Here is a 26,914-nt window from a genome sequence, read left to right as displayed (position 1 = left end):
TACCCCTTATGTTTTTTTCATGACGACCAATAAAAAACAGCAGTGTTACCCCTTGTGTTTTTTTTCATGACGAGCAATAAAAAACAAGTGTTACCCCTCATGTATCATTCGATACATTTCGACAGTGTTACCCCTTATGGGTTTTTCATGACGACAGATAAAGAACAACAGTGTTACCCTTTACGTATCTTTTGAAAAAAACGACAGTGTTACCCCTTCTGTTTTTTTTTTTATGACGACCAATAAAAAAAAAAACAGTGTTACCCCTTGTTTTTTTTCATGACGACCGATAAAAAACAACCGTGTTACCCCTTTTTTTTTTTTCATGACGACCAATAAAAAACGACAGTGTTACCCCTTATGTTTTTTTTCATGACAACCAATAAAAAACAACAATGTTACCCCTTATGTTTTTTTTCATGACGACCAATAAAAAACAACAGTGTTACCCCTTATGTTTTTTTTCATGACGACCAATAAAAAACAACAATGTTACCCCTTATGTTTTTTTTCATGACGACCAATAAAAAAAAAAACAGTGTTACCCCTTATGTTTTTTTTCATGACGACCAATAATAAACAACAGTGTTACCCCTTATGTGTTTTTTTTCATGACGACCAATAAAAAAAAAAACAGTGTTACCCCTTATGTTTTTTTTTTTTCATGACGACCGATAAAAAACGACAGTGTCACCCCTCATGTTTCATTTGATAAAAACGACAGTGTTACCCCCTATGTTTTATTCGATACATTTCGACAGTATTACCCCTTATGGGTTTTTCATGACAACAGATAAAGAACGACAGTGTTACCCTTTACGTATCTTTTGATAAAAACGACAGTGTTACCCCTTATGTTATTTTCCCATGATGACTGATGAAAAAAAAACAGTGTTACCCCTTATATTTTTTTCATGACGACCAATAAAAAACGACAGTGTTACCCCTTATGTTTTTTTCATGACGACCAATAAAAAAAAAAAACAGTGTTACCCCTTATATTTTTTTCATGACGACCAATAAAAAACGACAGTGTTACCCCTTATGTTTTTTTCATGACGACCAATAAAAAACAGCAGTGTTACCCCTTGTGTTTTTTTTCATGACGAGCAATAAAAAACAAGTGTTACCCCTCATGTATCATTCGATACATTTCGACAGTGTTACCCCTTATGGGTTTTTCATGACGACAGATAAAGAACAACAGTGTTACCCTTTACGTATCTTTTGAAAAAAACGACAGTGTTACCCCTTCTGTTTTTTTTTTTATGACGACCAATAAAAAAAAAAACAGTGTTACCCCTTGTTTTTTTTCATGACGACCAATAAAAAACAACAATGTTACCCCTTATGTTTTTTTTCATGACGACCAATAAAAAAAAAAACAGTGTTACCCCTTATGTTTTTTTTCATGACGACCAATAATAAACAACAGTGTTACCCCTTATGTGTTTTTTTTCATGACGACCAATAAAAAAAAAAACAGTGTTACCCCCTATGTTTTATTCGATACATTTCGACAGTGTTACCCCCTATGGGTTTTTCATGACAACAGATAAAGAACGACAGTGTTACCCTTTACGTATCTTTTGATAAAAACGACAGTGTTACCCCTTATGTTATTTTCCCATGATGACTGATGAAAAAAAAACAGTGTTACCCCTTATATTTTTTTCATGACGACCAATAAAAAACGACAGTGTTACCCCTTATGTTTTTTTCATGACGACCAATAAAAAAAAAAAACAGTGTTACCCCTTATATTTTTTTCATGACGACCAATAAAAAACGACAGTGTTACCCCTTATGTTTTTTTCATGACGACCAATAAAAAACAGCAGTGTTACCCCTTGTGTTTTTTTTCATGACGAGCAATAAAAAACAAGTGTTACCCCTCATGTATCATTCGATACATTTCGACAGTGTTACCCCTTATGGGTTTTTCATGACGACAGATAAAGAACAACAGTGTTACCCTTTACGTATCTTTTGAAAAAAACGACAGTGTTACCCCTTCTGTTTTTTTTTTTATGACGACCAATAAAAAAAAAAACAGTGTTACCCCTTGTTTTTTTTCATGACGACCGATAAAAAACAACCGTGTTACCCCTTTTTTTTTTTTCATGACGACCAATAAAAAACAACAATGTTACCCCTTATGTTTTTTTTCATGACGACCAATAAAAAACAACAATGTTACCCCTTATGTTTTTTTTCATGGCGACCGATAAAAAAAACAACAGTGTTACCCCTTATGTTTTTTTTCATGGCGACCAATAAAAAACAAGTGTTACCCCTTATGTTTTTTTTCATGACGACCAATAAAAAACAACAATGTTACCCCTTATGTTTTTTTTCATGGCGACCAATAAAAAACAACAATGTTACCCCTTATGTTTTTTTTCATGGCGACCGATAAAAAAAAAACAGTGTTAACCCTTATGTTTTTTTTCATGGCGACCAATAAAAAACAAGTGTTACCCCTTATGTTTTTTTTCATGACGACCAATAAAAAAAAAAACAGTGTTACCCCTTATGTTTTTTTTCATGACGACCGATAAAAAACAACAGTGTTACCCCTTATGTTTTTTTTCATGACGACCAATAAAAAACAACAATGTTACCCCTTATGTTTTTTTTCATTGCGACCAATAAAAAAAAAACAGTGTTACCCCTTATGTTTTTTTTCATGACGACCAATAAAAAACAACAGTGTTACCCCTTATGTTTTTTTTCATGACGACCGATAAAAAACAACAGGGTCACCCCTTATGTTTTTTTTCATTTAGACCAATAAAAAACAACAGTGTCACCCCTCATGTTTCATTTGATAAAAACGACAATGTTACCCCCTATGTTTTATTCGATACATTTCGACAGTGTTACCCCTTATGGGTTTTTCATGACAACAGATAAAGAACGACAGTGTTACCCTTTACGTATCTTTTGATAAAAACAACAGTGTTACCCCTTATATATTTTTTGACCAGGACAATTTTTTATTTTTCCAAATATGTTTTTTTTCAAGACGACCAATAAAATACGACACTGTTACCCCTAATATTTTATTAGACAATAACAACAGTGTTACCCCTTATGTTTTTTTTCATGACGACCGATAAAAAACAACAGTGTTACCCCTTATGTTTTTTTTCATGACGACCAATAAAAAACAACAATGTTACCCCTTATGTTTTTTTTCATGGCGACCAATAAAAAAAAAACAGTGTTACCCCTTATGTTTTTTTTCATGACGACCAATAAAAAACAACAGTGTTACCCCTTATGTTTTTTTTCATGACGACCGATAAAAAACGACAGGGTCACCCCTTATGTTTTTTTTCCATTTAGACCAATAAAAAACAACAGTGTCACCCCTCATGTTTCATTTGATAAAAACGACAATGTTACCCCCTATGTTTTATTCGATACATTTCGACAGTGTTACCCCTTATGGGTTTTTCATGACAACAGATAAAGAACGACAGTGTTACCCTTTACGTATCTTTTGATAAAAACAACAGTGTTACCCCTTATATATTTTTTGACCAGGACAATTTTTTATTTTTTCAAATATATTTTTTTTCAAGACGACCCATAAAATACGACACTGTTACCCCTAATATTTTATTAGACAATAACAACAGTGTTACCCCTTATGTTTTTTTTAATGACGACCAATAAAAAACAACAGTGTTACCCCTTGTGTTTTTTTTTTATGACGACCAATAAAAAAAAAAAACAGTGTTACCCCTTGTTTTTTTTCATGACGACCGATAAAAAACAACAGTGTTACCCCTTATGTTTTTTTTCATGACGACCAATAAAAAACAACAATGTTACCCCTTATGTTTTTTTTCATGGTGACCAATAAAAAAAAAAGTGTTACCCCTTATGTTTTTTTTCATGACGACCAATAAAAAAAAAACAGTGTTACCCCTTATGTTTTTTTTCATGACGACCGATAAAAAACGACAGGGTCACCCCTTATGTTTTTTTTCATTTAGACCAATAAAAAACAACAGTGTCACCCCTCATGTTTCATTTGATAAAAACGACAATGTTACCCCCTATGTTTTATTCGATACATTTCGACAGTGTTACCCCTTATGGGTTTTTCATGACAACAGATAAAGAACGACAGTGTTACCCTTTACGTATCTTTTGATAAAAACAACAGTGTTACCCCTTATATATTTTTTGACCAGGACAATTTTTTATTTTTTCAAATATGTTTTTTTTCAAGACGACCAATAAAATACGACACTGTTACCCCTTATATTTTATTAGACAATAACAACAGTGTTACCCCTTATGTTTTTTTTAATGACGACCAATAAAAAACAACAGTGTTACCCCTTGTGTTTTTTTTCATGACGACCAATAAAAAACAACAGTGTCAACCCTCATGTTTCATTTGATAAAAAACGACAGTGTTACCCCCTATGTATTATTCGATACATTTCGACAGTGTTACCACTTGTGGGTTCTTCATGACGACAGGTAAAAAACGACAGTGTTACCCATTACGTTTCATTTGATAAAAACGAGTGTTACCACTTATGTTATTTTCCCATGATGACTGATGAAAAACAACAGTGTTACCCCTTATATTTTATTTGACAAGGACACATTTCTTCTTTTTTTCAAATATGTTTTTTTTCATGACGAGCAATAAAAAACGACAGTGTTACCCCTTATCTTTTTTTTCACCACGACCAAAGAAAAACGAGTTTCACCCCTCATGTTTCATGTGATAAAAACGACAGTGTTACCCCCTATGTTTTATTTGATACATTTCGACAGTGTTACCCCTTATGGGTTTTTCATGACAACAGATAAAAAATGACAGTATTACCCTTTACGTTTCATTTGCTAAAAACGACAGTGTTACCCCTTATTTTTTTTTTCATGAAGACCAATAAAAAACAACAGTGTTACCCCTTATGTTTTTTTCATGACGACCAATAAAAAAAAAACAGTGTTACCCCTTATGTTTTTTTTCATGACGACCGATAAAAAACGACAGGGTCACCCCTTATGTTTTTTTTCATTTAGACCAATAAAAAACAACAGTGTCACCCCTCATGTTTCATTTGATAAAAACGACAATGTTACCCCCTATGTTTTATTCGATACATTTCGACAGTGTTACCCCTTATGGGTTTTTCATGACAACAGATAAAGAACGACAGTGTTACCCTTTACGTATCTTTTGATAAAAACAACAGTGTTACCCCTTATATATTTTTTGACCAGGACAATTTTTTATTTTTTCAAATATGTTTTTTTTCAAGACGACCAATAAAATACGACACTGTTACCCCTTATATTTTATTAGACAATAACAACAGTGTTACCCCTTGTTTTTTTAATGACGACCAATAAAAAACAACAGTGTTACCCCTTGTGTTTTTTTTCATGACGACCAATAAAAAACAACAGTGTCAACCCTCACGTTTCATTTGCTAAAAACGACAGTGTTACCCCTTATGTTTTTTTTCATGAAGACCAATAAAAAACAACAGTGTTACCCCTTATGTTTTTTTTCATGACGACCAATAAAAAACAACAATGTTACCCCTTATGTTTTTTTTTATGACGACCAATAAAAAACAACAGTGTTTTTTTTTCATGACGACCAATAAAAAACGACACTGTTACCCCTTATATTTTATTTGACAAAGACAACAGTGTTACCCCTTGTGTTTTTTTTCATGAAGACCAATAAAAAACAACAGTGTCATAGATCGCTAACTAGCAGAGAGTTGTAAGCACTTTCCAACCTTTTCAGTGGAGGAATTTGACTCCCCAAGCAATGTTATACTTAAAAGGAGCAAGTAAGTTACATATTAATTTAGTCTTTCGGCCTGTAGCATATAAACAAAATGAAGCAACTGTCCCATATTTCTAACTGCATTTGAAGTAGACATTGAGACTCACAAAAAATGGACGCTATAGGACAGTGATCATGATTTGTCTCAATATCAGAATAACAACAATGGGTCAAATAGCAATGGCTGGTGGAATGGCCATGAAGTAGGTCTGTATATGCAGTGTAAGCTTGTCCATGCCCTGCAAGTCAGGATGTAGGCTATGAATCTGAATGAAAAGCAGGTAAATAGGTAGTGGCCATCCCCAAAATGCACCACAATACAGGAAATCAAATCAGGGGGTCTGAGGTTCTATCTATCTAGAACCTCAGACCCCCTGTCTATTACTGTGCCCCACCAACATGTTTGATCGCCAGCCGCCACTGAGAATGACCAATGGAAATAATTCTCTGCACAATTTGAATTGTGTTTAAATATGCTACAGTGGTCATTTGTTTAGCCAATTCATGTTAAACAATGAGGGTTTTGATTGTCGGGTCGGGCCTTTGATCGAGCGTTTTTTTTGTTTTTGTTATCATTGCTTTATTGGCCTAATTTGAGGAGAAATCTATGCCATAAACAGACATTTTACAGGCCTTTATAACACGGTTCTTCTCACTATAGGGAATAGTGAGGGAGTGAATAGGGAATGATTTCCAACACAGCTCATGTGTGCAAGTGTGTTCATGGTAAGTTGGCAACTGTCACAAGACATACATTGCTTGAATAACAATTAAAAGAACATCCCCATCAATTCTCTAAAGTCGATAAGCATGACTTAATTCATGACTACCATGTCCAGTTTTGCTGTTGTTACGTGTTAGTTGAGAGTGAAAAGGATTTAAAGGATAACTACAAATAACCAATGTTAGGGAAATCTGTTTGTTTTGTTGCGCGTTTCTGGATTTTATTTTTTTATATATATCGGCATATCGGATTTTTTTATCACAAAATATTCGTATCGGTATCGGCCTTAAAAATCCTATATCGGTCGGGCTCTAGTTAGCAGTTAAACAAAATGCGATCTCTTTGTTTACAGTTACCAACGACCAACGTTTAAAGACTGATGATTGGGGGTTCGATTCCCTAGTGATGCAAGGTTTTTTCTTTCATTTTGGACTGCACACACAACGCGAGTGACGGATACTCGCACAATGTACACACATCACTGTCTTTACAATCTCTAGGCAACCGAAGTTTAAAGATTGTCAAGTGGTTAACTCTTGAATCGCATGTACTAAGACCTGATGGGTTAGTGGTCAGAGAACAACTCATTAACGCGGGGATAAGGGGTTCGATTCCTTAATGAAGCTAGCTTTTTTCTTTCATATTGGACTGGATGTTTGTATTCCATTTTGCGTAACTTGTAGTTTATGATGAAGAAATGTTACTGGGGTTAAGGTTAGGGTAACGGTAAGGGTAAGACACAAAGTGTTTTTGCAACACAATATTTCTTACAATAACAAAGTTCAAAGTTTTGATGACTCCAGTAGGAAACTTAAGATACCTAGAGAAATGCCTGAGTGCTCACAAAACATCAACAAGTCAGCAGCGTGGTACAGGGTGATCATTTCTGATATACAGTACGAAAGCTGAAACTATTAGCCAGGAGTGGGAAAGCTGCAGACGCAGACGTGGGAAGCAATAAGACACACCAACACACAGTTGCCTGTTGCAAAGTGGTTCAGAGTTTAATAGAAATAGTTAGGGTTAGCTGGTATGGGGTTATCTGGTATGGCTATCTAATGTTAGCTTAGTTCGTGTTGTTTCGTCATGTCATTTGTAGAAATATAGCCTATCATCACAGACTGGAGGAATGTCACCCACCCTCCATCGCGTACGACACTGACGCTCGTAATCCTGTAGTGCAAGGGAGTTCGTGCACAGATCCCTGAGACAAACGGCTACGCGCACACATGCACACCCATAGCGAGTGACGTAGGACGTAAAGTCCCGCCCAGGTCGAAGTGGCGTCGATTTAGAGAGTCCCAACTTGTCAACCCCAGCGTCTTTGGTTGCTAAGCGACGTCAACGTCTTATAGCGGACTATTTCACTGCTGATCAACGCTACGAATGCTGGTAACGAATAAATTGTAAAAAGACACACCATGTGAAGTTATTTTCCAAATAAGATTTGAAAAGCTTTGGAAGTTTATTTACAACACTGTTTAGATGGTTTCGGAGTAGTACACTTTGACATTTTAATACAGTTTAGCGAGAAAGGCGACGAAGAATAAGAAGGGGGCGTTCCAGTCTGCGTAAACGGGAACCCCCACCACACGAGAACGCCCATTTGCGTCTGCAGTGGGATGATATTGGAATTCGGTGTACGTTTTGGTCCTCTCGGCGAGATTGGCATTTGGTGCCTTGTGTCAGTGTCGTCCAACGTAGTGCAAAATAATGTGCGGTAGAGATAGAGTGAGATGTGATACAGTCCAACACGTACTTGTAGTGTGACAATATGTGTCTGCTGTTGGCTCAAGAGTGACTTGAGGTTTGTGTGAAAACAAATAAGCATCATGTGTGTGGGAAAATAAAACAAATATCAAATATTGGCTGAATTGACATGCTTCACATAGAGGTGAACACAGGAGATCAGCAACTGAGTGCTTCCTCAGTGCATCTGGACAGTTGAGTAGATAAAGTAAGCGTATTACATTTATATTTACATTATATTACAAGCAAAGACATTTAGCTTCTGCTCCACAGTATAGCTAGACTGTATGACGTTTTAGAAATTAGATGGTGAATTTATCCTCAATATGAATGTATTACTGTATAGGCAGGTATAAAAAAATGATGACAAAATTGAATCCAAATTGTTTTCTACGAACACACATAAGTGCACGTTACACACACACACACACACACACACACACACACACACACACACACACACACACACACACACACACACACACACACACACATTGCAGGTTAGATAACACATACATACAAACACACACAAACGCACGCACACAATGTATGATATCATAAAGTCATAAAGTATTATATTAGATATAGTTTATTGTATGGCTATTAAATTGATTTTACTCAACCACAATATTGCTCCTCCAATCTCTATCTTTATTCAGTTAGATTCAAAAAGCTTCATTGGCATGGACAAAAATAATGTCTCTATGTAACTTTGGACCAGATCATTATGCTGCAGCTGTAGCCTTCTGGTGCCATGGTGGGAAAGCTATAAATCACGGAGACCCAGCTTCGAGTCCCGCAAATGTTGGTCCTTTTACAGGGACGCGGGAAGTCAGTCCGAGTGGGGGGTGCTGAGAGAGAGTTTATATAATGACGTCATAATAAATGCTGCGCAACATCCAATGTTTACAGAGACGAGATGAAGGGTGAAGTCACATTCAGGGCTCCGCTCTGATAAACACTCTTCTGGTGTGTAAAAAGACTAACTCTGCCAACTAGCCACTGTTATTCACAAACGTTAGCAAGTAAACAATGTGGAAATTAGAGACAACTCGGCTGATACTGTGCTGAATTTCACACACTAACAACATGCCGACAAGCTGTTGCGGTCCGGGATTATACACAGCTTTATAACAAGGATTCGGGAGGTTATTTCTAAAGGTTTACAAAGGAAAGTGACAGTAAAAGAAAGCCTTCATTTTCATCCAGAGTTACGAGTTGTCTGATATGAGGAAAGTGACGATTTCTCCGTCAAGTGAACCGTCCGCCTTTGCTCTTTTTTTGGCAACCAGTTTACGTGCGGGATTCCAGAATCAAAACGATAACATTCAACGCGTCTATTAATATGGCCAGCAACATTTTACACCAGTTTTAGAATGTTTTGCACTAGGCCTACAACAGATGTTGAACACCAACATGCTTATGTAAAATCAGCATATACCATATTCAGCTATGGACAGATTACATACGTAATGCAGGGAATTGGATGTCCGGCTGGTGTTTTGATCGCGAAGTTTTGCCTTCTTGGGGCCAAAAAAAATGGAAAATACTTATTTTCTGTGACACATTGCACTTGTAACAAGCTTGACATTTCGAATTTTCCCGTCGCGCACATAGCATTGTTCTGCGTTCTGCGTCATAGCCTACGTCAACCTACACAGACAATGTCCTAAATAAAATGAAATGCTTATATGATAAATATAAAAAAAATGGTGGATGTCAATAATTTCCTGAAAAATCATGTTGTATGATAAAATTATAAACTAAAAAAAAATATTGATTTGTTCAGAAAACGTTCTCACTTGCAGTTACAGCCAGGGACCGCCAGGGGGGGTGCTGCAGCACCCTAAGCACCCCCACTTCCCGCGTCCCTGTCCTTTTATTTACATAAAGTCATTTCAATTTAAATTTGCAATCTCGAGGATTGTCATGTAGCCTAAGTTTAATTTATCCATCTCTATATTTTGCCCACAATGGTGTTTGACTCTATTGCCCACTGATGAAAGCCCTTGAATTGGTAGTGCAATAAATGTTACTGGATGAACTGGGTAATGGAGGCAAAAGCGTTTTTTTCAATGGGAGAACTTACCGCACAAGATTTCGACATTTTTTTTTCGACATCGCTTAGTTAGTGTGCGGTGGTTCAGCGGTGCGACCCACTGATTAACGGGCTGGCTGGAGACCAGGGTTAAAGTCCTTCCTATGTTGGCTTTTTTTTATTTTTTATATAACGTCGTGTGTGATTTGAATGTGAAATATAAAATGTAGGATACTGTCAGTGTCCTTTTGGTACAGTCGTCGGATCTGATGATTAATATGTGGGGAGACCAGGGTTCAAGTCCTATGTTGGTGGTTTTCATCATAAAGTCATTGTGTGATTAATAATATTTCAATTATAATATCCGGCCATCTCTTAAGCAAGTGTCTTGGTGGTGCAGTGGGCATAGATGAGGCAAACATGGTGTTTCAGCAATTTTTTGAACATTTATTTAAATAAAATACTTCAGATCTGAATTTGACAATGCATCCTTGTTCATATTTCACCTTAGATTAAAAAAACGCACATCATTCTCTTCCACATCAATCATCTCGTTAGATATAGATAATATCAATATGTATATAAATATCAAATGATGATTGAACCAGTAACATCATTCAAATTATTAAACAATCGAATCAGTAAAGGCAGCGAGTATTAGCCAATAAAAGGCAGAGTAGCTCAGTGGCCACGCTGTTGAACGCTGATTGGCTGTCATCACGCGAACTTCGTGTCAAAGTTGAGATATTTCAACTCGAGCGATCTTTCGCGCCACAAATCCTCGTGAACGCGCTCGCCTGTGCACGGCGAAAGTGTGGCGCGCAAATCAAAACTTGTCGCCGGTTTTCTCTCGCGATAAATTCGCCCGATTCGCGTCTCTACGTTCACTTTGTATGGGATCCTGTAGTGTCGCCCCGTCGCGTTTGGTGTGAACGCACAGGAAAAAGTGGGAAATTTGGCTTGCAGATACTTCTGAATGGTGCGCATCTGGGGGGATTTAGAAGTGGGTTTACGCAATGCTGACTGAATGTATATTGGGTATACACCGTATACCCGCGTATACCCTGGACTACACCAGTGCCCCTGGGGTATTAAAAGGAAAATTTTGCGCTAGCATGAAAGTTTATAGTTGGCCCAGTCTCAATATTACTTAGGGTGCACTCACACTAGGCCATCTGGCCGTGGCCCATTTCACACCTAACCGTGCTCAAATCTGCCAGTGTGAGTGTGGCCAGTCTGGCCAGGCCAACTTGGCCACTTGGGAGAGGTGTGCTGCTACGGTACGGGCCGCCACGGTACAGATGCTAATGAGCCGACACGCGCACACGCACGGCTACGCAACCTGAGCTGGATGACGTATAGTCCATGGACATAATAAAGGCGACGAGCCTTCTTTCCCATTATAAACGGTAAACATGGCGTCAAGTGGTTCAACTGTTGGTTCACGTTGGTCCCATAGAGAAGGCAGACTTGATTATGGTCCATGCAGCGGACGCTTGGTGACGACGTGTTACGACGTGATGTCGTATTTACAAGAGCCTACTAGTGTGAGTGCAGGCCAGAGAACAATGGGGCCAGTTGAGCACGGTTAGGTGTGAAAACGGCCAACGGCCACGGCCAGATGGCCTAGTTTGAGTGCACCCTTACATCATTGGTAAAGCAAACTCGCAAATCATTCGCAAAAAAAAAATCGTTCCTTTCCTTATGGCATAAGATTTCCCCTTGTTTGTTGGTTTATGTGGAACCAAAAATCGGTTGTTATGGAAACGTGACGTCACACTTTAGTATTCAAAATCAAGTATCCGTAATCAGCAGCATTTTTATACAATGACAATTAACCTTTTCAAAAGGTTGTTCAATCGTACATTGGAGTTACGAATGTTAACTACTTCAAAGTACAAAGTTAACATCCAAAACAACCATATACTACTCAGCAATCCGGTTTTTGGATATGAGATGAAAAAGATAGCAAAAATATGGTAAGATATTTATTAATTTATTATTTCTCGATTGGATATTTCTATCCAATAGAACATGTTCCTGAGTTAGAAGGAAGTCAGTTTGTCAAGTAAGCTGAGAGAAATGCTTTGGTTACAAAGAATATCAGTCTCTCTTCTGGTCAACAAGGAAAACTACATCCACCTCAACCTAAAGAGAAAAAGTTTACATCTTTTGTAAAATCAAGTGTTAGGACCATCACAAGGCATATCGATTATAACATTCAGGTCCCTGATAATACAAAGTAATTAACGTCATGGCACAAGTACAATGATTCGGTTCGAACAACAACAAAAATATGTCAAACAATAATGACAAAAATAAAGCTCATTGAAACATGGAACAAGAAAACATTAAGCTGACCAATATTTAACATTCCCCAAATTTGAATAGAAAGAAGTTTATAAGCCCTTCAACAGTTAGAAACATTCAGGGTGTTAATTGTGTAACATTTATCAGGTACGGTACTACCTTATTGACCTCCGATATCTGTTCTTCTATACTTGGCCTGTAGCTCGACCACCCGTAACTCTTTAACCGGGTTTCAGGACAGATATACTTTGGAACGTTCGGGTTACGTGGTAACCCTGGTTCTCTGAGTGAAGAGAACATCTCTCCAATCCCGTACATATGGAATATGTAACGGAGTGGAGAGATGGTCTCGATACGATAGAGAACCGTCAGAACATGATTAGAACAACGAAGAAATTGAGATTGAAAGGTAAAGACTTTTGACGAGGGATTTGACAAAGCAAACGCAAATGGGAGCAGACATCCCTCTATCGGAAGCACAGTCAAAGCACGCCATTCAAGGCACTCCGTTGAGAGATGAGAACAAGACCAGGGGGCCTGTTAGACGATTTGACTGTACAGGTACAGTACAGGTGTGTACCGTGTGACGCTGTGGGGATGAGAGGACCAATGTGGCGCTTCAAGTTGGCCATAGACCTGCCGTTTTCTGGGTGCTATAACACCAATTTTGAAGTTGTTCAAAGTCTACGGGGACTTTATCATCCAACAAGCTCACTGAGAGCAGGGAATAATGGAAAATGTGACTTTTGATTCATATCCCATTAAGCCGGCCTGCTTTCCTGACACACTTTAAGTGTGTCAGGAAATTAAGTGTACAATACAATTAAGTGCACAATACAAATTAAGTGTACAATACAATTAGGTGGTTAAGTCCAATTTCTAAGTCCAATACCATAAAGTTCATTATGGTAGAATTCCAATTCCATAAATTCACCCTGTCACATATGATCAGCCATACTTTTCCTTTGAGGTATTTGATCACTTACTCTTTGAACAATATTTAACAGTCCCCAAATTTGAATAGAAAGAAGATTATAAGGCCTTCAACAGTTAGAAGCATTCAGGGTGTTGGTTGTGTAACATTTATCAGGTACGGTACTACCTTATTGACCTCCGATTTCTGTTCTTCTCTACTTGGCCTGTAGCTCGACCACCCGTAACTCTTTAACCGGGTTTCAGGACAGATATACTTTGGAACTGTTGTGTTTGCATAAGCGGTTGAACACAGGGAACAATAGTCAACGCAATGTATGAGGGCTGATTCCTAACACAATCATTAATGTTATCCAATTGCAGGCAGCGGTGTGGGCTGGGAGAAGGCACGTCTGGTCTACTGAATCTCCCATATCCTTTCTCTTACTTTCTGTCAGCTGTATATGTCGGTTTATAGAGAGAGAACCGTCAGAACATGACTAGAACAATGAAGAAATTGAAATGTAACTTTTGACGAGGGATTTGACAAAGCAAACGCAAACGGGAGCAGACATCCATCTATCGGAAGCACAGTCAAAGCACGCCATTCAAGGCACTCCGTTGAGAGATGAGAACAAGACCAGGGGGCCTGTTAGACGATTTGACTGTACAGGTACAGTACAGGTGTGTACCGTGTGACGCTGTGGGGATGAGAGGACCAATGTGGCGCTTCAAGTTGGCCATAGACCTGCCGTTTTCTGGGTGCTATAACACCAATTTTGAAGTTGTTCAAAGTCTACGGGGCCAAGCTCACTGAGAGCAGGGAATAATGGAAAATGTGACTTTTTGATTCATATCCCATTAAGCCGGCCTGCTTTCCTGACACACTTAGCAACAAATTAAGTGTACAATACAATTAGGTTGTTAAGTCCAATTTCTAAGTCCAATACCATAAAGTCCATTATGGTAGAATTCCAATTCCATAAATTCACACATATGATCAGCCATACTTTTCCTTTGAGGTATTTGATCACTTACTCTTTGAATGCTCTTTGGTATTGCCAGTACTTTGGTCCACTGCCATTAACTAGGCTTTGCATCTCCAGCATCTTTAGCGTCACAGTGTGAGCTACTGCTATGCAGCCATTATGCTTAGCATCTCTAGCATCTTTAGCGTCACAGTGTGAGCTACCGCTATGCAGCCATTATGCTTAGCATAGCTAGCATCACACTGCGAGTCACTGCTAGGAAGCTATACCCTGGCTGTCTGTGGGCATCGCGTCTTTAGCCTCTTTGTTATAAACAATGAAGCAGTCCGATTGGTTGGCTAGGCCAAGGGGGAGGGGCTCAGTGTCCTTAGAGATGTTAGCCTTGGTTGCCACGGGCGACGCCTTCGATGACGCGTGGCGCCGACAGTGTTGTATCCAGGCGATGGTGGAGAGGACCGACGCGCTAGCCAGGAGGGCGGTGCCACTGAGGAAGAAGGTGGCGGCGTAGCTCCCTGTCTTGTCGACCAACCAACCTGAGGAAGAGGAACACAGGGTCAAAGGTCAGGCGTCAGTGACCTGCACACTGGCCAGATGTTAAGAAGCTGTTTTTAGTAGCTACTGTTTTATTAGCCATCCAATGTTATTGGTCAGCACTCAGGCGCTTCAAACATAATATAATAATAATAATAATGGATTGAATTTATATAGCGCTTTTCTAGACACTCAAAGACACTTTACAGTGAAGGGGGGGATACATAAGAACTGGTGTGGAGTAGGACGGAGTAGATAGAAGCTAATAACTTTGCCTGGCATAGAGGCTAGTAAGCTTAATTGCAAGGGAGGCTAGATAGCTTGGCTGTTACTGAGGCAGGATATTTAGATAGTTGCCATGGAGGCTAGCTAGCTTGGTTGATAATGAGGCTAGTTAGCTTGGTTGCTATCGAGGTAAGTTGGCTTGTTTTCTAGTCATGCTAAATGGTGCGATTGCCATGGAGGCTAGTTAGATAACTTGTCAGCTATTTCTAGCCAGTAATGGTTGTTCGGGATGTAGAGATGCTGACAGACTATTAATGAGTGCCCTGGGCAGGATAACCTACCACTCTTCTTGTTTGTCTACTTAGTATTGCATAATCAGGCTGCAGGCTGACAGCTGCAAGCGTGATGCAACCACTACTAATTTCCCCACACAGATAAAGCTATGGTTACCCCCCCTGACAGGGCTACCCAGGCCAGCATGCCCAAGTGTTTTGCACCACTTTTGCTTTCGATTAAAGTGTGTGTTACTATATGTTATACAGTGTGTGTGTGTGTATATATTGTGTGTATAATGTATATGGTGTGTATTGCTTTGAGTAAGAGTGTTTGTTTGTGAGTGTGAGAGTGTTTGTGTGTGTGTGTGTATATTTATTGTGGGTGTGTATTGTGTGTGTTTGTGTGTGTGTGTGTGACTATGTGTTATACTGTGTGTGTTTCTGTGTACGGTTTGAGTGTGTGTGTGTGTCTGTGTATAACTATGTGTGCGAGTGTTGTGATGTGTGTGTGTATTTATTTTGTGTGTGAGTGTGAGTGTGTGTGTGTGTGTGTGTGTGTGTGTGTGTGGTGATGTTCGTGCGTGCGTGCGTGCTACCTCCTACGGGCGGACTAATCAGGTAGGGGATGGCGTGCAGGAAGTAGACGACGCCCAGAGCGGAGGAGAGGTGGGCGGGGCCGACGACGTCGCTGGTTACCACGGGGATGAGAGCCACGTAGGCCCCGTCAAAGTACCCGTAGAGGACGGAGAAGGGGAGGAGCTGGTAGAAGGTGCACAGCAAGGGGACACACACACAACACACGCCTTCCATCCCCACGGCAACGGTGTAACACGCCCGTCGATATGGCTTCAGACACCTGTGCGCACAAACACACACACACACACACACACACACACACACACACACACACACACACACACACACACACACACACACACACACACACACACACACACACACACACACACACACACACACACACACACACACTAAATATATTGCTTATATAGTACCACATTATAATAAGTACCTACTGTCATTAAGCCATCCCCCTCATGAGGCTAAACTATATATGACCACTATAGATGAGCATAAGCCACAGGGTGCCTTACAGCGAATCGGAAACGGTTACTCTACAAGATTTCACAAAAGAACACAGATACAAACAGATTTTTTTTTTTGATAGTGACATAATATATATATATATATATAATAATATATAGTTAATAATATATATAATAAAAAAACTGCCAAGCAATATAGTTCCTCAAGACAGCAAAATAGACGCCAAGCAACACAGACTAGCAAACTTTGAGATTGGCGGGGTAATAATTTAACAAATTGTTCTGGGGTCACAGGTGTCAGCATTTTACATCAGCTGCGAGCCAATCAGAATCGCGGAACGGAATGATCCCTTCTATTATACTACGGTATAATACATACCACTACAGTACAACAGGAGTGAAGCTCCTAGAACTGAGCCATCCCCAGCCCACACAGGCCAGGCCACTATATACTAGGGCTGGCCCGAATGCCATTTTTCAGGCTTCGAATACTTGTCGTTGGTTTTTCCGCGCGAATATTGGAATAGGCTACTCGTTCCAGAAAAAACACACCATCAAAAATGACATTAATAACCCCTATATACTCCCTGGAACCGATTTTGACAGAAGATTTAATAGCTTTTGAACGTTAATTAGTAGGCCTAAGTAAGTTGGGAGTTACTTTGTTTTTCCCCGTGGAAGCGAACAGCTGTTGTTCAGTACCAAATCAGCTGTCCTCTGCCATCTCAGCCCTTGCGGGAGCTTTTCAATACATCACGGAACGTGCATCTTTTCAGGGAATGTAAAATAAATCCGCTAATGTTGTGTTATAAAGTAAAGGGAAATAAGATATATATTCTTCCCCCACCTCTCTCGCTTCTCTGCTTGGTGTCGCTTATAGTTTGCCTCCCTCGCTCTGGTAACGTCACGTACGTGGAAAAAAAACAACGAAGCTCTGAATACTGATTTAAGCTTCGAATACTAATTTTCCGAACGAGTATTCGAATATTCGAATAATTCGGGCCAGCCCTACTATAAATACTAGGGGTGGGAATCTCTTGGCACCTCACGATTCGATTCCGATTATGAGGTCAACGATTCGATTCTGAAGCGATTATCGATGCAATTTTTTTTATGCACACAACAATTTTTTTTACGTACATTTCCATGCGTGATTTTCAAAAATATATATATACATCTGGGTTTGCTACCGAGTTTGCTAATCACTTCCTACTTTTTGTGATGATCATTAAAGACATCAACAGATGAATTAACTTATCTAATATTTCATAAGAGAGAAAGCTTTTGTCACAAATATGACTTTCTATGAACAATGCAATAATCAATGCAGCTTGCATTATAACCCAATATGGAATCATGCAAAAAATAGGTTTCAGTTTTATTTTCTTTCTAATCTTTCTTTTCTATGTCATTAAAGAAAAAGCTGCTCTTGAATTAGAAGTTCTTGTGTCTGGCTGTGAGTTTGCACGCATTCGATGCGTGCAAACTCAATCGTGTCAAGACAAATCAGATTGGTCAATACACACTGAAGATAAATTCAATGATTTTAAAATTACAAAAATTACCCCTCTCTGGCGAACAGAATGTTGCAGCAGGCCAAAAATTATTATTATTTTTTTTTTCTATTTAATTTTTATTTTATTTCCATTTATTAATTTATCTGCATCGAGACAGAATCGTTCTAGCGAGAATCGCGATGCATCGAAGAATCGATTATTTTTCCCACCCCTAGTATACACACCGACTTTAATACTGCAGTACAATACATACTGCGGCCATTTAATACAGCATCACGGTACCTCCTGTCGGTGAGCCAGCCGAAGGTGATGTTGCCTACGATGCCCACGGCGCCCAGGGTGGACATGAGGAGCGCCGCGTTCTGGCTGCTGACCCCGGAGTTCAGGGCGTAGGGCACCAGGTACACGAAGGGCAGGCTGCAGCCACTGGCCAGGAGCAGGAAGGACATGGCCAGACACACAAAGTCAGGCAGCAGCAGGAACTCGTAGTCCCTGCTGGACAGGAAGCAGGAACTGAGGCGCCGCCCTCCGATTGGCTTGCAGCTGGAAGAGGGGGCGTGGTCTGCGACGTCAGCTCCTGAAGGCCGCTGAAGAGACGTCAGCGAGGCGGCGACCGAAGGCTCCTTAAGGAGGGTAGGATCCTTAAGGAGAGTAGGATCCTTAAGGAGAGTAGGATCCTTAAGGAGCGGCGTTTCCTTAGGGGGTTTTTCTCCCTGGTACTGGTTACCTGGAGACAAGACATTTCACATCACATCTCTGTTCACGTCATCTACCCGTCTGTCTGCCTCTCCCTGTCTGTACGCGTCCGCGACCCTCACTAGGGACAGGAGTCAGCGGGGAAATCGCCTTTTGTGAGTGGCAACACAAAATGGATTCGGTTAAAAAAAACGAGCGATCGTACGTTTTCCTGGCAGGACAGAAGAGAACACAGCTGATGTGAATCGACTCACGGCGACTACACTTGAGCACCCTCGTATCACTCATTGACTACAAACAAGATGACGTTGTGGCCTCTACATTTGTCGTGACAATCTTTAAGAAAAATACAGATTTCTGTGTCAACGGTACAATTGTAAAATTGACCCCCGCCGCCTCGGCTCCGTACCCTGCTTCTCTATGTCCGGGTTGTGGCCGCTGGTGTTGGGACGAAGCAGGGCGCCACACACACACAGGTTGGCCACGAGGCCACTGAGGATGAGGAGGGCGCCCCTCCAGCTGTAGTAGTCGATGAGGATCTGGACGGCCGGGGCCAGGACGAAGGTGCCGATGCCGCTGCCCGACATGGCGATGCCGTACGCCAGCGCCTTGCGTTGGCTGAAGTAGCCGCCCACCGTGGCAATGGCTGGAGTGTAACACAGGGCGAAGCCCACACCTGGGGGAAACACACACACACACACAGTCTGTATACTACATGATAGTACATATTATCAGGGAGTATATTTTCAGTTTAGTTGTAGTATAGTATATATAGTATGTTTATACTAGGAGTGGGAAAGAGAGGTAGAGAGAGAAAGAGTGTCTAATGAAATATAATGCTTTATATTAGGGAACCTATATATTATAATATAATAATAAGCTAGTGAGTATATATAATATAAACATTATATATACAGCATAAATAGTGTATTTAATAGTTTACAGCTTGGTTGAATACTTGATTATGAATAGTCGATGAAGGCCTTCAGAGGTCTGTTATTTCGGAACAACCGACCCGCGCTATTAATAACAGACAATCGCTCTGGACCCAATTAGTCTGGAACCTCTCAGTTCATTATACAATCCCACGGGGCCTTATCAACGCGCGCCGGCCAGGACGCCTCCGGACGCCGTCTGAACGACCCACAGCCAATCAGAGCAGCGATACGACACAGTGTCAGCCCTCGGGGACAGCCATCTTGGATGTTTTAATCTGTACGCCGCTCGCAGAGAGCGCTCCTCTGTGCGGTCAAACGGTTGCGAATGGCCTCACCAGTTAGCCGGGAGACCATCCTAATCACGTGACCTCAGACTCTGTGACCTCCCTACAGCATAATAGTAACTTTATTATGGCATAAAGTAATATAATATATACACTACCAGTGAGTACATGTGGTATGGAACAATAGTGATAGTAGTTAGCACACGTTACCAGTGATGACGCCCAGGGTGAGGTACAGCCCCTCCAGGCTGGAGCAGAAGGAGCTGAGCAGGAGACCCGAGGAGGACAGGAGACCCCCCAGCACCACCGACACCCGGCTGGACCACCTGGTGGCTACAGCGCTGCCTAGTGGAGCTACACACACACACACACGCACACACATATATAAATACAGTCCCTAGCTGGACCACCTGGTGGCTACAGCGCTGCCTAGTGGAGCTACACACACACACACACGCACACACACATATATAAATACAGTCCCTAGCTGGACCACCTGGTGGCTACAGCGCCGCCTAGTGGAGCCACACACACACACACACACACACACACACACACACACACACACACACACACACACACACACACACACACACACACACACACACACACACACACACACACACACACACACACACACAGTCCCTAGCTGGACCACCTGGTGGCTATAGCGCTACCTAGTGGAGCCAAACACACACACACACACACACACACACACACACACACACACACACACACACAGTCCCTAGCTGGACCACCTGGTGGCTATAGCGCTACCTAGTGGAGCCAAACACACACACACACACACACACACACACACACACACACACACACACACACAGTCCCTAGCTGGACCACCTGGTGGCTATAGCGCTACCTAGTGGAGCCAAACACACACACACACACACATATATAAATGTAATCCCTGGATGGACCACTAGGTAGCTATAGCGCCACTTAGTGGAGCTACACACACACACACAAACATAAATTGAATCACTGGGTTGGACCGCCTGGTTGCTATAGAGCTAGGAGCTACAAACATATGGTGGTGGTTCTGGTTCTGGTTCTGCATAATATAATGGTTCTGTCCTGCATCTACATACTGGTTAAGTCCTGGGTCTTACATCTTACAGTCCTATTTATATTCAACATAATGGCACATTCCATGCTCTATATATCATAATAGTACGGTCCTGGTTCTATATTGGATAATGGTATGGCCCAGGCTCTATACAATATAATGCTCCAGCCCTGGTTCTACATAGTGGTAAATTCCTGCTTCTGTATTATGGGACAGTTCTGGGTCTTACCACAGAGCATAGTGGTACAGTCAACTAGACTGTGTATCCAGGCAGTCCCAGAATAGTCTCCTCCAAAATGCACCTGGAATTCTACAAAGAAGATAGAGATACACCTAGAGAGAGAGAGAGAGAGAGAGAGAGAGAGAGAGAGAGAGAGAGAGAGAGAGAGAGAGAGAGAGAGAGAGAGAGAGAGAGAGAGAGAGAGAGAGAGAGAGAGAGAGAGAGAGAGAGAGAGATTAACAATTCAGAGCTTCCGCTAGAAAAGAATTGGTGCCGGTCATGTGAGTTGGAAGTTTTTTTTTTTCTTTCGATATTTGGCAGCTGTGAAGCATGCCGCTGCTGACGAGTCAAATGTATCGAGAGTGTCTCTGCTGCTTGCAATGCGCATAAGCCTCGCGACTCTTCCTTCCCCAAGGCGGCTTCGCTGAGCAGTCTTTATTAGAGTTTAGATCGGGCCCAGAAAATCAAGCCCGCACCGGCCCGAGCCCGTGCACGTTCTGTCCGAGCCCGGCCCGACCCGACACGTTAACTGTAATTATGAGCCCGAGCCCGATTTCAACCCGACTTTTAATACATGTGTAACTTTGTACACATTTGTTACGTAGGCCTACTCTTGCTAAATATACAGGAATAATGTATAGAACATGCAAGTGAACGGCATTGAGAAGACCCGTGTAATAAAGGCGTATAATATTTCTGCATAGATTTCTCCTCAGATTAGGCCAATAAAGCAGTGATAAAAAACAACAACAAAAAAAACGATCGAAGGCCCGGCCCGACCCGGCTCAAGGGTAGTGGTGGGAAATATCGGCGGGCCGGGTCGGGTCAATCAAAACCCTCATCGTTTAATATGAATTGGCTAAACAAATGACCACTGTAGCATATTTAAACACAATTCAAATTGTTTCATAGAATTATTTCCATTGGTCATTCTGACCGGGGACATTTAGAATTTTCGGTGCTCCTCATTTTTTTCCCGGTCAATGACCGGTAATAACCGACAACGGAAACTCTGTAACAAATACATACGCAGACATATCTATATATAAATTCTTACACATCATACTGGAGTAAACATATTTCGTAATGACACAGAACAGATCAGAGCTGCCACCCGGACGCAGGGGGGATAATGATACCCAAACCCATCCATGCCCACCGTTGAAATTTCTTGCCAGGCTGAAGTGTCCTCAAGCCGTCACCAAAGACATACTTGGAGTTGCTGGCCTACTTTCGGTTCAGGTTAACGTATCTATTGACCAAAGGCTGTAACCTTAACAGTGTGTGTTATCTAGTCCAAGTCTGAGCGTCTGACACTAGTAACCGGCTACGTTTGTGTGTGGGTGTGTGAGCGTGGGATAGGTTCATTCTCCCCGTTGTGCGTGTGTTACCTTGTAACAGCACGGGTACAAACTGTAACCATGAAGCAGCAGCCGACGATGACCCAACCCCACCCCCCATCTGGAGGCGGAGCCACCCACTGCCGCTTCCCAGGATGCATTGCAGTTGGGTCAGCCATGGACGACATCAATCTTCTGGATAGGGACACACAACACTGCACCATGAAACACAACACTAGACAATGACTTTACATGGCTTTTAGAGTTTAGGCGCGAGGCTATAATTACACCAAGATTTCAGACTTGGTTTTAATCTTCAATAGAAAATAAAATGAGTGCAGACCTGACATTATTCCTCTTTTGCAGCGTCAAAACTATTGAGTCAGTGCCATTATTTATCTAGTTTGAGGTAATTGTGGCACAACCATGTTATTGATTTGCTAAAAAATCTATCAGACTCTAACCTCTAAACTTGATAAAAAAAAACACGTCAAATTGAGCGGGGTATATGCATATATGTGGAGATACTAACCAACAGACCACAAAGTCGTTTAAGAAAGGGTACTTTCAATCCAACTTAATCACTATGGAGATATTTCGAAGATATATCTCCACATATCCACCATCTTGTGTGGACTGAACAAACAAACTGTGGCAGAAAATTAATGAACTGCGTTTTGGTCAGCTTTAGGTGAGAAGGTGATGGGACCAGACTGGGAACTGAATGTGCTGCTTATATTGGTAGTTTGCTTATGCGTAGTGTCCACACGTTTTGGTTTGCATACATTTTTTAGTTTGGACGCAAATCATTTTATAATTTTTCAGGAGAGGCTCAAATAACTAACAAGTAAGCATGTGTGTATTAACTTAATAGATGAGAACTGCTGCCTTCTGCGATATATCTGATAGAAGATGACCTTTGACTATCTGTATCTGATAGAAGATAACTGTTGACTGACTTTATTGTATGAAATCCAAAGTAAAACCCTTTATAAAAGGGGCGTGTAGGCAGACCAGGGTTTCCGATGCTGCGCGACCTCCTAAAAGGTTTCATAGAGCCATGCGAGCCAGAGTTGCATTTTGCATATGTAGAGTAAAGTATGTTGTGTAGAGTAAAGAGAAAGTATGTTAGGTCGACAGAAGTTCATGATCTACTGACAACGGTGGGATAATCAGTTAATCAAAAGGGCTGAATTAACGGCGTGTGATATGAATCTTGTAGAGAACACCTGTATGAGGTGTGTGTGTGTTGGAGATGGTAAATGGACTGCACAGATCTATATAGCGCTTTTCCTAACCAGTTCATTCAAAGCACTTTACAACTATGGCCTAAAATCGACCCATTGTGTGTTGTAAGAGGTGTAAGTGTTGTACAAGAGTGTGTGTGTGTGTGTGTGTGTGTGTGTGTGTGTGTTTGGAAAATCTGTTGGTGAGGGCTGTAGATTTTTCCCATGCTGAAGAATCATATGTCTATGAGACACATCTATCAATGTGTCCATAGCTCACATCCTTAATGTTAGCTCACATCCTAAACGTTAGCTCGGAGTCCATAGCTCACATCCTAAATGTTAGCTCATTGTCCATAGCTCACATCCTTAATATTAGCCCAGAGTCCATAGCTCACATCCTTAGTGTAAGCTTAGAATCAGTAGCTCAAATCCTTAATGCTAGCTCAGAGTCCTCAGCTCACATCCTTAAAGTCATCCCAGGGCAAACTACTCACATCCTTAAAGTCAGCGCAGGGTCAATATCTTACATCTTTAATTTTAGCCCAGGGACCTGGCGAGGATCGGTCCCTCGTAGGTCGGGGTACTAACTGTACTGTCTGATGGGATGGGGGGGTCCTTACTCAGCACACCCAGACGGTCAACAGGACTATTTTTGTCGGCTGGTTATTTCTGTCCCTGCCAGACTTGAGAAGAGAGGTGTTTACTGCCCAGGCGACAGACAGACCAACAAACGTGCAGTTGACGCTCATAACCAAACTCTCTGCTCACGGTGAACCGTGAGCCGGACTCAGGGTCAGCGTCAGCCAGTTAGAGCAAAACACACTGGTGCTCAGTTACTGCAGGGCCCTGGGTACCGGTAAAACACACTGGTGCTCAGTTACTGCAGGGCCCTGGGTACCGGTAAAACACACTGGTGCTCAGTTACTGCAGGGCCCTGGGTACCGGTAAAACACACTGGTGCTCAGTTACTGCAGGGCCCTGGGTACCGGTAAAACACACTGGTGCTCAGTTACTGCAGGGCCCTGGGTACCGGTAAAACACACTGGTGCTCAGTTACTGCAGGGCCCTGGGTACCGGTAAAACACACTGGTGCTCAGTTACTGCAGGGCCCTGGGTACCGGTAAAACACACTGGTGCTCAGTTACTGCAGGGCCCTGGGTACCGGTAAAACACACTGGTGCTCAGTTACTGCAGGGCCCTGGGTACCGGTAAAACACACTGGTGCTCAGTTACTGCAGGGCCCTGGGTACCGGTAAAACACACTGGTGCTCAGTTACCGCAGGGCCCTGGGTACCGGTAAAACACACTGGTGCTCAGTTACTGCAGGGCCCTGGGTACCGGTAAAACACACTGGTGCTCAGTTACCGCAGGGCCCTGGGTACCGGTAAAACACACTGGTGGTAAAACACACTGGTGCTCAGTTACTGCAGGGCCCTGGGTGCCTGAACAATACATTAGCACTTAGTCAAAACAGTAAAACTAGGGTTAACACTAGTACTCTGGTCTAGAGGGGCCCTGGAAGCCAGTAACAAACCTTTACTCTGGCCCTTAGGGCCCCATGGTGCCATGATCGGTTAACTTACGAGTACTCTGGGGTCATGGGGGCGATGGGAACCAGGCTCAGTAAAACATATGCTACAGGCCGAGTCTAAAACTGAGTTGTATCGCTATGGCGGATTGCCAAGACCATCTCACGTCATTTGAGTTCGTGCACAGTCCCCCACGACCTTAACGACACGTCACGTGGGCATGCATTATGTTAAAGAATGCTGCATTGATAAGTCTCATCACCCCTGAGTATGTCTGGTCGTTCCAATTACCATCCCTGAGTCCGTCCGGGTCGCACCCTCTACCATGCATGCCATCGTCGTCAGCAGTGTGTTTTTCCCACCTCTCGCCCCCTCCCCCCCGTCCTCGCTCCAGGGGTCCCACACCGGCATACACATAGGCCATTTTGTCTTTTTTTTTTTTTTAAAGGAACGTTACTTTAACTTTAAGAGTTAATATAACTTTAATATGCATAGCGAACCTATTCACCAACACAACAGTTGCAAAACACATGAGAACTACGCCACTGTGCCAGCAGATCCAATCCTCTCCATGGTTTTTGCCAAATCCTTTCCAGTTTGACTAACCTGGTGGGGTATGCTGAGTCAGGAGTGAAGCGCAGTCACTTGAGCATTGAACAAGTTGAAGTGTCCTCCGGTGTTGGCCGGTTCTACGGTACCGCACGCATGGGCCAGCTCAGCCCGAACTAGGAAAACTTTTGCAGCATCACAACTCTCGCCACTTGCGGTCGTGCCGGTTACCGTGCGGAACAGCAGATGCGCGCCGTATGGCATCACAACACACACTGTTGAACTTTTTCAGCCGCCGCGCTCCCCTTTGCAGCAACACGAGACGGAGGAGCCCCCCCCCCCCCACACATACACACCTCCTCCCCCACGACACGTGAAAACTAATTATGCAATTGCAGGAGTTCAGCAAGTCTGCAGTAACAATGGCCAAGTGATTCTGTCTGTTTAACCTGAAAAGTGAATTTCCACTGATTGAAGTTTTTTGTTCTAGACCCCTGGACATGAACCCTCTTTATCTCGTTCCGCAATCTAGGGGGAAATTAACTATTCATCCGTCCCCTGGTATATTTGATCTAACTATCTATCTATCTATCTATCTATCTATCTATCTATCTATCTATCTATCTATCTATCTCTCTCTCTCTATATAGATATAGAGATAGATATATATATTTTTATATTGTAGCGATCCTGGGATTGTTAAAGATTTTGTATTGCATTTGTTGTTCCCGTGTGCACTTATTGAAAGGTTTTAGCTGTCAATCTGTATTTTCAGCTAATCAAAGTGGGAAGAGGGAGGGGCTTCGCGGGGAGATAAATCAGGGGGGTTGGTTGGTTTCTGCCTGCAGGAAAGCTTGTCCAACAGGTTTTACTTT

The 26,914-nt window shown here is 41.7% G+C and overlaps 1 protein-coding gene across 1 annotated transcript; it reads right to left on the bottom strand.

The window, feature by feature from the left end:
• Positions 1-12,322: 12,322 nt before the first annotated feature.
• LOC132446888 (monocarboxylate transporter 12-B-like) lies at positions 12,323-26,822 on the bottom strand. Its single transcript, XM_060037461.1, has 8 exons — positions 26,097-26,822; positions 22,784-22,927; positions 21,402-21,505; positions 20,299-20,442; positions 19,276-19,542; positions 18,453-18,897; positions 16,186-16,445; positions 12,323-15,091 (listed from the first exon to the last, which is right to left on the bottom strand). The coding sequence occupies exons 2-8, from the start codon at positions 22,918-22,920 to the stop codon at positions 14,814-14,816; spliced, it is 1,635 nt and encodes a 544-aa protein (XP_059893444.1). The 5' UTR covers positions 22,921-22,927; positions 26,097-26,822; the 3' UTR covers positions 12,323-14,813.
• Between the last annotated feature and the right edge of the window lie 92 nt (positions 26,823-26,914).

Source organism: Gadus macrocephalus, chromosome 18, assembly GCF_031168955.1.
Source record: "Gadus macrocephalus chromosome 18, ASM3116895v1".
Classification (NCBI taxonomy): Eukaryota; Metazoa; Chordata; class Actinopteri; order Gadiformes; family Gadidae; genus Gadus; species Gadus macrocephalus.
Note: the sequence above shows the minus strand (reverse complement) of the source record. Positions and strands in the feature narration are given on the sequence as shown.

Bases quoted from the DNA above. Each gene is read 5' to 3' on its own strand.
- LOC132446888 (XM_060037461.1), bottom strand. From the start codon at position 22,920: ATGTCGTCCATGGCTGACCCAACTGCAATGCATCCTGGGAAGCGGCAG. The intron at 18,898-19,275 runs GTACGGAGCCGA...TCTTGTCTCCAG, and splicing joins CCCGGACATAGAGAAGCAGG to GTAACCAGTACCAGGGAGAA. The intron at 15,092-16,185 runs GTAGCACGCACG...CCTCTTCCTCAG, and splicing joins GATTAGTCCGCCCGTAGGAG to GTTGGTTGGTCGACAAGACA.